Source organism: Microtus ochrogaster, chromosome 4, assembly GCF_000317375.1.
Source record: "Microtus ochrogaster isolate Prairie Vole_2 chromosome 4, MicOch1.0, whole genome shotgun sequence".
NCBI classification, from domain to species: domain Eukaryota; kingdom Metazoa; phylum Chordata; class Mammalia; order Rodentia; family Cricetidae; genus Microtus; species Microtus ochrogaster.
In genome coordinates, this window is record NC_022011.1 from 18177335 (window position 1) to 18190325 (window position 12991).

Below are 12991 nucleotides of genomic sequence, written 5' to 3' on the forward strand. Positions count from 1 at the left end.
CCAGGCTGGTCTCGAACTCACAGAGATCCACCTGCCTCTGCCTCCCGAGTGCTGGGATTAAAGGCGTGCGCCACCACCGCCCGGCTTATATATCTTGATAACATATATTGCCTATATGTTATTAAGAGGACAAGCAAGGGCGATGAGGGGATGGCTCAGTAGTAAAGGGTGTGTATTGCTCTTACAGAGTTTAGTTCCCAGTCCCCATACCAGAGGCTCTCAGCTGCCTATAACTCCTGCTCCAGGGAATACAACACCTCTGATCTCCGCAAGTACCTGCACTTATATGTACATAAACACACAAACACATAATTAAACATAAATCTTTTTTTAAAAAAAACAGAAGAAAACTAAAGTCTATGGTAAAACCAAGTATTGAGGTCTGTACAACTGTATGTCCTTCCTGGGCCCTCATTTTTCATCTTTAGTGTCCATTTTTCTTGTGATGGTGGCTAAGCCTAGGGCTTTATATATGCTAAAAACATACTTTAGCTACAGTGAAATCCAGACTTCCCATGTGCTGCCAATGGAGGTATAAATTCAATGTCATAGGGGCTTCACAGTAGGTCTGCTAACAACAAATACTTGTCTCTGTGTGACAAGACTGGCTCCGATCATAGTTTTGGTGTTATCTTCATATCAGGCAACAATTTAAATATCAAAATGCTTTCAAGGCTACGGTATGACAAAAGGAAATATCCAGTTCTGATACCGTTGTCATGAGTCATCATGCCTGGGTTAGAGAAGCTGACATTATGGCAATTATGACTCATCCTGTGGGTAAGGATGGAGGTGGGGAGTGTGTATTCCTAGGTACATAGATCTCAAGAAAAGGAAATATAAGCGGCTTTAAGACTATGTTCACATGTTTTTGTCTTTCGTTTTTGTGACAGGTTCTATGTAGCTCTGGCTGGCCTGGAATTCATCATGTATCCCAGAATTCACAAGTAGGTATATAATTCCTCACGAGTGTAGGAATTAAAGGTGTGCACCACCACGCCCAGTCAGTCTTCACAATTTCTAAGATAACACATGGCTATAAATTACCGCTAAAGAAGGCAAAAAATAAATTGTACAGAGTGCTTTTCCTTTCTTCTCTGCAAAAATATTTCATTTCTCCATATTGATTCCATTGAAACAAAACAAAAACAACTATGGCCAGCAGTTACTGAATTCCTCTAGGTTGCTTCATGGTTTTGGACCTAATCTGGCACTAAGGAATAAATTATATACTGGCACATACTGTAAATGTCAGTCACTATCAGTAATTCTCATCAATAACACTTTAGGTTTGTAAGAAAACTTAGATTTATAACATGCTAGAAATGAACAATAACAAATTTCTGTCACATAGTACCAGTAGAAAGACATCTAGCCGGATGGCGCAATCTAAAAGGAGGCTGGAGAGATGGCTCAGTGGTCAAGAGCACTGGCTGCTCTTCCAGAGGACCCAGGTCAATTCCCAGCACCCACATGATAGCTCACAACCACCTGGAACTCTGGTTCCAAGAGATCTAATGCCCACTTCTGGCATGGGTACTAAGCATGCAAGGCAGAACACCCATATACATAAATTAAGTTTTAAAAGATATCTAAAAGTAGATGAATCTTTCAAAGTGAGTAGTAATTCAGTTTAATCTTTATCAACATGAACTCAGAATTTAGTTTTGTCTATTAAGTTTAAATATTCAGACCTTTACAGAATGGAATCTCTTCAATATGACTTCCCTAGGATTCTTGCTGGCAGTCTCAGCTAGGGAACTTGGGATACGCTATTTTTTTTTTTCAGTACTATAGAAACACAATCTACTCTTTTACTCCATTCCTGACTATGGAAAAACCTAAAATAAATATTATTCTTTAAGGCTGTTCCTATTTTAAATAGCACCATAAAACAGTACGTAAGTATTTTTAAATCTTTTTTTTTAATATTTATTTATTAAGTATACAATATTCTGTTTGCATATATGCCTGCAAGCCAGAAGAGGGCATCAGATCTCATTACAGATGGTTGTGAGCCACCATGTGGTTGCTGGGAATTGAACTCAGGACCTTTGGAAGAGCAGGCAATGCTCTTAACCACTGAGCCATCTCTCCAGCCCAGTATTTTTAAATCTTAAAGGAGATTTTATCAAACTTCCTAAGAAGAGTCAGTAATTTTTCCGGGAGTCACTTTTACCGAATCTCCAAATCCAACTGTCTAGAGTTATCCCTTGGTGAGAAGACAGTGAAAGCTGCTAAGAAAATGTGTTACACTGGGGCTACTGAGATGGCTCAGTGGGTAAAGGCACTTCCCACCATGCTGGAGTCCAATTCCTGGAAGCTACATGATTGAGGGAGAGAATCCATAGTTAGCTGTCCTCTGATCTTATTTATTTTTATTTTATTATTATTATTTTTAGGGGGTTTTCTGTAGCTTTGGAGCCTGTCCTGGAACTAGCTCTTGTAGACCAGGCTGGCCTTGAACTCACAGAGATCCACCTGTCTCTGCCTCCTGAGTGCTGGGATTAAAGGCCTGGGCCACCACCATTCAACTTGAATTGCTTATTTTTATAATGTAGAATTATTACTTCTAATCTTGAGACTTATAGAATAGGTTCAAACTCTCTGGTTTCCAGATATTAATGCAGGGTCACCTTCTTATTAAATGTGGATATTTAGCTGCCTATTAATATCCAGGTTCCACAGTAAAATCCAGGTACTCCTCTCTCTGTTTTCTCTTTTTAAATTTGGTATGAAATGTAAAGAGTTTTTATTTCACTTTTGCCTTGGGATTCAGACTGCTGAAGAACAAGGCTGTGAAAGTTAGTTTGGAAAAAGAAGAAAAAGATCAAGGTAAAGTCTTGGACAAAGATTTGCTTTTTTTCCCCTCTGGTCCTTAGTACAATTTAGTAAATGCAATTCTGGGCTGCCTGAAATTACACAGTTGAACGTTCATTCTCTTAAGTGAGCAGATGTCTGTTCAGAAAAAGCAGCAGTACTGGGAGAGGGGTGCTTTGGACTCCTTTCCAGCTGGCAGCGTGTAAGCCAGGTGCTGTCTATGCTGGGAAAAGCAATTACATCTCAGGAATGCTAGCAGCATGAACTGAGACAAAGCTCCCTGGCTTCTCAGAAAAGAAAAGACTTTGACGCTTTTTCAGTGCTTGAAAAGCTTTCAGCTGCAGCTTCCAGTCTCTCAGTACCTTGCCATCTGAAAACAAAGTGTCTTAAGGAAAGGTTTTTCTTGGTGGTTTCCTTGATTCCCGCACATGAAATCTGAGTATACAAAGGGCTGTATTTCCAAATTCTCCAGACAGTTGACAGACTTGTAATCAGAAAGGGGAGAAATGGAAAAGTGGGTGAGGCAGAAGGTCTGAAACACATGGTTTCAATCCAGCAGCAGTTTCTCTACAATGAGTAATTCTGGGTTTTTAATCCTAAAATTTTGCACTGAGTCTGCTAAGCAGATGGTAATGGGCTGTCCGGATGATTTGAATATGAAAACAAAGTGTGTGCTGAAGTGTCCTGCCACTGGCTTCTGAAGTACATCTAAGAAACAGTACCTGACTGCCACCGTGCAAGTTTCTCCTCCCCTCCCCGGCCCCCACCCCAAAGACAGGGTTTCTCTGTATAACAGCTGTAGCTCTCCTGGACCTTGCTCTGTAGACCGAGCTGGCCTCCAATTTACAGAGATCTGTCTACCCTTGCCTCCCAAGTGCTGGGATTAAAGTGTGCCCCACCACGGCTGCCTCTCTTGCCTTTTCTTTTTTCTTTTCTCTTCCTTCTTTCTTTCCTTCCTTCCTTTCTCTTTCTTTACCCCTCCTCTCCCTCTCTCCTTCCTTCCTTCCTTCTTTTTTTAGAAGACAGTGTTTCAGAGGCTGGAGAAGTGGCTCAGTGGTTAAGAGTACTGGCTACTCTTCCAGAGATTCAATCTGATTACCCACATGACAGCTCACAAGTGTTTGTAACTCCAGTTCCAGGGGATCTGATGCCCTCTTCTGGCCTCTGTGGACATCAGACATGCATGTGGTACATAGACATAGACAAAACACCCATACACATAAATAAAAATTTAAAAGTAAAATGAAAAACAGGGTCTCAAGCATTCCAGACCAGCCTCAAACTTTCTTGAAGCCAACAATGACTCTGAAGTCTAAATCCTACTGCCTTTACCTTTCCCAGTATTAAGATTACAGACATGGCCACTGCGCTGTACCTCATATCCAGGATTTTATGCACGGTAGGCAAGCACTCTATCAACTGAGCTACAACCCCAGTGTACAGTGGGATTTAAATAGTTTTTTTCTTTTTTTTGGTATTGGGGTTAGAACCTAGAGCATTCATAAGCAAGCACTTTACCCTCAAGCTGTATGCCAGCCTCTAGAATTCTTTTTTTTTAAATATTTATTTATTATGTATACAATATTCTGTCTGTGTGTATGAGTGCAGGCCAGAAGAGGACACCAGTCCTCATTACAGATGGTTGTGAGCCACCATGTGGTTGCTGGGAATTGAACTCAGGACCTTTGGAAGAGCAGGCAATGCTCTTAACCTCTGAGCTATCTCTCCAGCCCTAGAATTCTTAATATATCCTTTTAGTCATGCTTTTAGCTTCAGGCCACACAGTCATTCCAGAAGGCTGAAATAATGAAGCTCAGTTCTCTGCTCTAATGCAAACCTAGACTTTGAATCCATCATACTTACTATAAATACACAAACAGCATTAAGTTTAAGATGTCTGATTCGTTCCATGTCAGGTGAGAAGAGATTCAAGTGGTCAAAAACTAGAATTACCTCCTTTTGCCTACCATTGTCATGAGCAATGAGAAGGTATTGTTTTGAAAAGGACAGGGTCAGCTTCAGTCCCCAGATCATAAATAAATAAAAGGTGTTCAGAAACCAGCAAATCTTAGTGTTCTGTTTCCTTTGGTCAAACTGAACTCATCACTTGAAAAGACTGTCTCTGCCGAAAACTATCACTGAAAACAGTGCCTCTCCAGGGCTCACTGTTTAGGTACATCTGAGTATTTGTGTACAAGGTCCCACAGTAAAGGGCCTCTTAAAGGACCACTACTCAGAGTCTGAGAAGCCCCATCCACTCCACACAGTATAACATTTGCAACTATGGATGAACAGGTATTTTCCCATCCTCCATGATCTGTTCGTCCATGTGGTTTCCAACTCCAGTACCCGCCCCAGTTTGTTCTGGCTCTGGCTGTCTATGGTGGGAGCAGATGCAACTGATACATATAAGCTATGCAGACATAGGCACAGGCCCTAAGCCTTTGTCACTCCACAAGCAGTCAGTTGTGTCTGGGGAACCCTGGGGTGGATGGCTCACACAGGTGATACCCTTTGCTCTCTACATTCAGGCATGCTACATCTGTTTCAGCATCGACATCTCAGTCTTCCAGAGTTGCTCACCTTTATATTAAGCAGCCTTGCAAATCTACCTATCCCGAATAAAATTGGAAGCTCTCACCTGGTTCTAGCTTATTCAACATTTCCAGGACTTAAACAATGATTGTACATGAAGGTTTGCTACCCAATGTCATTAATGTAATATGCCAAAGCTATCATAACTTCTTTGGTCACACTGTTTTCAATAAAATTTAAGTCACCTTAATTTCTTACATAATTAATCCTCTCCAATGTTTTTGTTTACTTCTTGCTTTAAAAGGAAAGTCTTACAGGGTGGGACTGTAGCTGGGTGGTAGGAATACCTGTTGACTATGTGTAAGGCCCTTCACAGAAAGGTCATGTATACTGCCGGATTTTCTTCATCTGTTCTGTACTATACTTTATTCAATTAGTCCTCCATAACAGACACTTGTATATTTTATGAAGGGTCAGTTAAGAATGCTTCTCTACCCAGATTATAAGAAAATAGCTAATTATCCCAAATCTAATAGTAACTAATTATTTTGTTTGGGGTATATGTGTGTGTGAATGTGCATATGCATGTATGTATGCACATGTATGTAGAGGTCAGAGGTCAATGTTTTCCTCTATTCAATCTATCTTATATTTCTGGACAGGGTATTTCATTGAACCTAAAGCTTGTTGTGCCAGCTAGACTGTCTGTCATCAAGTCCTAAATCCTCCTGTATCTACCTTGTCCCCCAGCATTGGGGTTACAAATTCATACCACTACACCTACTTTTTTTTAAAATGTAGAATGTGTGTGTGTGTCTGCAAGCATATACTTGAGCGTGTATGCAGACTAAAGAACAACTTGAGGAGTTAATTCTCTAATTCCACCATGCTGGTCCCAGGGATCATCAGCCTTCAAAGCAGGAGCCTTTTACCCATTGACCCATATCACTGGCCCTTAAATTTTGTTTTTTTATTACTTTTATATTTACATGGATTCTGGGGATCTTAACTCAGGTCCTCATGCTTATGCAAAAAGCACTTTGCCCACTGAGCCATCTCCCGGCCCTGGTTTTTTGTTAACTGTTTCTCACTATGAAGCAGAGAAACCCCTGACACATACATGTCTGGCCTTAGCAGCTTTCCTTAGCTGAGGAGGGAGAGTCTACAACCCCTCTGTTATATCCTTGACTCTAAAGCCAGAACCAAGTGGCCAAAGCTGCCAAGTTATGCTGCTTGATGGGGTTGAAACTCGGTCCCCTGTCCAATTACATTTGCATCAGCTTTCTATTGTTGATGGTTTTCTTCATTGCTGAAGCTTTTCTTTAGTCTTTTTCACAAGGTGGAAATTTAGCTGGATGAGGTCTTACCAAGGTCACATAAACTTTGGGAGAAATAAAACTTCTGCTTGCAACAAGTCTCTGTGTTCTCTCACAGATCACATGCACTCCCTTTCTTTTTGTCCAAATCCACCTTTCATGCTCTAAGGCCATGTTAAGTTCATGCTCTAGGGCCTCTTCCATCAAGCATTCCATTACTACTTCAGTCAGCAAAATTATTATTTTACTTTAGTTTATTTTAGTTGGTTTTTTAAGACAGGGTTCCTCTGTTTAACAGCCCTGGCTGCCCTGGAGCTCCCTCTCTAGACCAGGCTGATCTCAAACTCAGAGATCTGCCTACTTCTGCTTCCCAAATGCTGGGATTAAAGGCCTGTGCCACCACTGCCCGGTTTGTCTTAACTACTTTTAACTTCTGTGGTATATATAGTCTATAGTACCCCTCTGAGACATACAGCGTATACTAGCTTGTATATTTGTATGTTTCTTCTGTGTTTACGTATAGCTTCATTACAGTTTAATTATGTTATATTGTTTTATAGCCCTGAAACCTAGCACAATATTTTCACAAAGTTTCCTGCAATTGTTAATATAATATTAAGAACGAATAATGCATATACCCCTTAGACAACTTAGACATGACTAGAGTAACTTCATGCTTCAAATCCATGTATGTAAGCCTTTAACCCTTTCTTTTCCTCCACAAATGAGTGCGAGCCTCACCCTAAATTTAGGTTTCTCTTTCATTCTGACCCTTATCTTCCCAGGTTCCAGAGGACAAAGCCCAGTACTCACAGTGAACTTTATTTGGATTTGTCTGTTTCCTACGGGACATGTTTCCCTGATATAAAAGCTCTGGTCTTTCCCAGTTTCACCACTGGATATGTCACTACCTCCTTGTGAGGTGCTAACCTGCAAAAATAAAAATAAATAAAAAACAATATTGTTAGCCTGTTATTCTCCCCAGAAATTACAAAATTAGAAATTTTTAAGACCTTAAAATACCTAGAGCATATAAAACTCACCAGATATAAATAACTGAGCTAATAAAATGAAAAAAAAAAAAAAAAAAAAAGAAGCTGGGTGGTGGCAGCACACACCTTTAATCCCAGCACTTGGGAAGCAGAGACAGGTGGATCTCTGTGAGTTTGAGATCAGCCTGGTCTACAGAGTGAGTTACAGGACAGGCTCCAAAGCTACAGAGAAACCCTATCTCAAAAAATTTAAAAAAAAAAAAAAAAGGAAATAAATTTCTAAGTATCAAGGTCCCAAGAAGCCTAAGGGGTGACTATTTTAGAGAACTTAAAAGAGATTTCTCTAAAACTATCTTTGGAACTTAGACTACTGAGTGGTCACAGTCAAGACTGCAGGACAGAAAAGGATGCGATTCAGGCAATCGAGGTGAGAAGTACTGTGGGTTAGAGGGATCACTCCCACAGATGTGAGGAAAGCAAAAGCACGACAAAGACCTGTAGCAGCTGCCCTGTCACACGTGCAACCAGAAGTCAAGGCCTGAAACTGTACCTCTAGATGGTTTTCTAAGAAACAGTGCTTAGAAGTAACAAAGGTATCACTTATCTGCAATACAAGCACACTACCAGACACCTAGCATGATGGCACCAGAGCAAGTCACACTCCCACCACTCAAGACAGGCTCTCACCGGAAGAGAGATGATACACTGTGAGTACTAGTTCAGTCTCCCAGTGTGGACCAACTGGCCCTGCTCGTATGTTCTGGAGAGGTGGTCAAAGATCCTAACTTTATAGCCTCTCCTCAATCCTGCTGTGTAAAAAGGACACCAGGAAGCAGTAAGAGAAACACTGCTGAGAAAAGCAGCAGAGATGTGCACCTGCCCCTGACAAAGGAGCAGGCAAATTCTTAAGTCTCAAGTTCCCCATAAGACTGGTTCAGCTGTAAGCACGGTAAGAGGCTCTGATGTGGATTAGTGCAGAAGCTGTAGCCTTATCTTTAAAAGACAGAGAGAGGGTTGTGGATGTCATACAGCGGTAGAGCACTTGTCTAGCATGTGTCAGGCCCTGGGTTCCATTCCCAGCACCATAAAACAAGACAGACAAACGGACACCAGAGTGAACAAATGTAAACTGAAAAGAGTCTTTTCTACCAAAGTTAGGGGGGTGCACTTGGTCTTTCACCAACTCCTTCAGTCCCTGTCTTCTTAAACTGTACTCACATATAGAAATTATATAGTTTATTACTTTAAGAGAAACTACTAGTTGTACTTTGCACTCTAGTTAATGAAGACTCACCTGCTAATGCCAACTAACTCCTCTATGTAACTAGAAAGGCCCTCAAACCTGTAATCAGATCCTGCCTCCCCTTACCAAAAGAAGAAAGAAACCGCAAATGGCAAAGACAGGCCTCCACAGGAAGTGGCAAAGGAAGCAGCTTTCAGGCAGTCTTCTATCATATCTGCATACCAAACACAGTTCTTTTCAGACCTTCAATTAAAAAAAGGAAAATAACTCCTAATATGTACAATAGAAAAACCAATTTTAGACAGCAGCATACAGATATCTAATACAAAAGATATATATTATCTGTGGGTTTTTTTTTCTTTTTTTCCCTTGGAGATATAAGTCTCATGTATCCTTAACTGGTCTTAAACTGGGTTGGGTGAGTAGCCAAGAATGACCTTGAACTTCCGAAATTCCTATCTCAAGAAGACAGGCAGCCTTCTTTCCCAGTTTGAAGTGGTGCTGGGGACTGAAGCTGAATATGACTTTTGCATACTGGGCAAGCACTCTACCAACTAAGCTATACACCAGTTGTAGGGAGTGGTCACTCTTCTCTGTCTTCTTCTCTCCCCTGCCCCTACTCTTTTTGGAGACTCGGCCTTGACTTCAAACCCCTGGACTCAAGGGACCCTGTGGCCTCAGCCTTCTGACTAGTGGATTAGAGGTGCGCATCACTACACCTGGTTTATTCTAGACATTTTAACACAAGCTGTGAATGAATTATCACACTTCAGATCTTTTTCTCCATGTCCATGGAATCCCAAAGTGGAGAGCTGAATGAAATGCAGACTGTCTATCTTCCTACACTTCTCTATTGTATAATGAAAAACAAATGAAATCTCATCTACATTTACCCCCATAAAGATCAGGAACTGAAGCTCTGAGAGAGAGATAATGAAATCTATTTGAAAGAATGCCAAGCAGCTTGAGCCAAGTAACTACTTAGATCATCTTAGCGAGACAACAGCTCAATACTAAAGCTCCACGGCAAAAAGATGAAATCTGCAGCCAGGAAGGCAGCTGCATCGCATCCACTACATCTTTAGGTCCTCCTAGTGGCCCACTGGGGAACTGACCAGATGGCACCTCATGGGACTTCACACCTGAAGAATCAAAGAAAAAATAAACACACACCCTCCCTTCCCACAAAACAAAGCCAAGCCACAATAATTAAAACAGCCACCAGAAAAAAAAAAAAAAAAGTCCGGGGGGAACCCTTAAAAATAAGTAAGAAACTGACAAATGGCCCTGGAACATCACAATAGCTGAGGTTAGTTTTATAGGTGGCAACCCTATTAAAACACAACAAGACAAAAAACCCATAGGTACATTGTCTAAAGGTCACTTGGTCCCTTTTAACTTTGGCGCTGCCCAAATGTGAAATTTAAGCTTGGAAGGTAACTGGAGAGCTAGCTGCCTGAACCTATTCAGCTGAAAGGAAACTGGACCGGGAAGAACGGTAAACTAAGGATCAGACCTACAAGGGCTGCTACTTTTAACGGGAGTTTTGTCATCTATAGAGCCAGTCAAGATCTTGGGAGGGTACATCACCCACTTTCATCCCTGTCTCTGCTCTATCACAGGTGTTAGGGGTGTGTGTGTGTGTGTGTGTGTGTATGGCCAGTCTTTGTGTGTGTGTGTGTGTAAGTGTGTAAGGCCAGCCTTAAGAGGGTGCATTCCCACCTCCAGCTCTGGTGCGGTCCCACGGAGCAAAGTAAACTCGCCTGAATCCTAGTGATGTGAATCTGCCAAAAAGGAGAGAAGAAGGGTGGTCATATAGCTGTTTCACTGTCCCCGGATCCTCTGGGGTCGAGGCTGGAGCTCGTGTGTGCCATCAGCTGCGATGGTACCTCTGCTTTCTCGAATCGGAGCACAGGTAAATCCCAGGTATTAAATTGCAGCCAGAGGTCTTCCGAGGCGGTTCAGACCAACCCTCAGACCACTTAGCCTTGTCCGAAATCTAAATTTAGTAGCTCCCCGCCCGTCCGCACCAGGCCGGCCCGTGCCCCCCGCCCCGTCCGCTCTCCCACGCCCATCCTCCCCTCCCCCAGCTCCACCCCAGCCTGTCAGACGCCGGCCCGTGAGGCCCGCACCCAGCCGCCACCAACACCGAGCCCACCCCTCCCCAGGCTCGGGCAGACAAAAGGCGGACGGCGGCGCGGGGCGGCAGGAGCTACACTTGGCTGCTGGCTCCCTGCGCTGGGGCGCTTTACCCTCTGCCTCGGCGCTCCGCGTCCCTGGGCCCCGCCTCCGGACAGACAGACCGCGGGACAATGGGCCCTAGCCGCAGCTCGGGCTGGCTGGGCCGGGGCTCTCCGGGACCGGACCACGGCGGGCAGAGGGTGGCGGCGGGCTGAGCCCGCAGCGGGGAGGCGAGGGGCGTCGCGGTGGACGGACAAAGCCAACGGCAGACAGACGGACAGAGGGGGAAAAAGATGGCGACGCGGGCAGCGGGAGCGCGCTGCTCGCGCTCTCGCAGCGAGTGGGGCGCGTGCCGGAACCTCACCTCTCTCCTCCCGCCGCCGCCCCGACCCCTCCCGGCTCCCGAGGCGCGCGCCTGGCGTTATGGGCGGAGCTTCAGGGAAAGGGTCCGGGAAGGCGGGACTTAGGGAGTATCCAATCGCTGGCGTTCCGGAGGGGCCCCGCCCTCGCCCTGGTGCTGGAGACCCTGGCTGAGCACCTCTGGGAGCTTTCGGTAATGCTCTCAACCCCTCCGCGCCCCCTTGGGCGGGTAAACTCCACTCGGCTGTCGACTCCCCTGGTTTCCTGCACCAACATTGAGTTCAGCCACAAAACCCACATCCCCCGACCACAGCTCCACCGCAGGCTTCCCCCTCTCCGTAGCCGAACCTGAGCCACACCGCCCCTTAGTCACAAGCCCTCTTCACTCCCACTTGCCCTGGGACTTCTTCAGCCCCCAAGGTATTTAAAGTAACGAAAGAGGGGGCCACAGATTCTGTGGGAGGGACTACCTTCAGTTGTCAGAACCTTAAGCTCAGCTCGAAAAGTAGATTTATTTGGGGTGTTTACTTTTCCAACATGATGGTTCTATGCACAGGTCCTGGGTACTTGTGATCCTTGACATCGAAACGGTATTCGGAAAGTGTGCTTGGACTCTCTTCTTTCTGACGCGACTCCTGGGATTGCCTGCCTCACTCCTCCGTTGCCCTCCTCCCTCCATCCCTCTCATTCTCGGGTGTAAAACCAGAGCCTACCACTGAAGTCTCTCCTACTTGGAGAAGTAGAGAGTGCCACAGAAAGAGAAGCCCTGAGTTTAGAAGGCCCAACTTTCAGTACCAGCTCTGTCACTGATTAGTCTGTTAACTGAGCAAGTCTCTGTTGTGAGCCTCTGCTTCCTACCGTAATAGATAATGGAATTCTGGGCCTCTCTTCCCAAGTGGTGCTGGTTACATAAAACGATCTCTGAAAGCCCTATGCAAGTTTTCTTCTGATTTCTGGCTTCACAAGGGCAGAACTAGTGAAGGTTCTGAATCTTGCTGATAAAATGACAAGTCGAAGTATTTGCATAAAGCATTCTTGCAAATTCTTCTTCCCTGTAATCTCCAACGAGATGGCTTTGCCTGTTCACGAATTCTAGTTGGTCTTAATCAAAACCGAGTTCACGTTGAAAGATCAGAGAAGCAAAGCAGCCAGCCCTGGGTCTTACCTCTAAATTGGCCATGAATCCTCAAACTGGACTGAGCCTGAGACCCGTCTTTCGCATTTTATATTCCTTTCTAGTGCTGGGATTAAAGGCCTGCCTGGCCTCTATGGCAAACTAGTGTGGCTGCTGGGATTAAAGGCGTGTTGTGCCACCACTGCCTGGCCTGTATGGCTGACTAGTGTGGCTGCTTTGCCCTTTGATCTTCAGGCAAGCTTTATTTATTAAAACACAAATAATGCCCACATCTTGTGTAGAATGTGCTAGAATAGTTGAATTGAAGAATCTTTGTCCTGGACAATGTTGTAGTTTTTTTTTTTTTTTTTTTTTTTTTTTTTTTTTTCCTGGGGAAGTTTTTTTTTTTTTTTTGGAGTCTGTCCTGAAA

The 12991-nt window shown here is 43.9% G+C and overlaps 1 protein-coding gene across 6 annotated transcripts in view; it reads right to left on the bottom strand.

Moving 5' to 3' along the window:
* Window positions 1-11473, bottom strand: part of Znf821 (zinc finger protein 821) — a 21042-nt gene extending 9569 nt beyond the window's left edge. The window contains exons 1-4 of one of the 6 annotated variants that reach the window (XM_026778539.1): window positions 11452-11470; window positions 10629-10690; window positions 9033-9149; window positions 7485-7601 (exon numbers count right to left, since the gene is read on the bottom strand). In XM_026778539.1, coding sequence (XP_026634340.1) covers window positions 7485-7524 — 40 coding nt within the window. In that variant the 5' untranslated portion in view covers window positions 7525-7601; window positions 9033-9149; window positions 10629-10690; window positions 11452-11470. Of the gene's footprint in view, window positions 1-7484; window positions 7602-9032; window positions 9150-10628; window positions 10691-11158; window positions 11408-11451 lie in introns of those variants that run through there. The other 5 variants (XM_005345691.3, XM_026778538.1, XM_005345692.2 and 2 more) reach the window with 5 other exon arrangements.
* Window positions 11474-12991: the final 1518 nt, after the last annotated feature.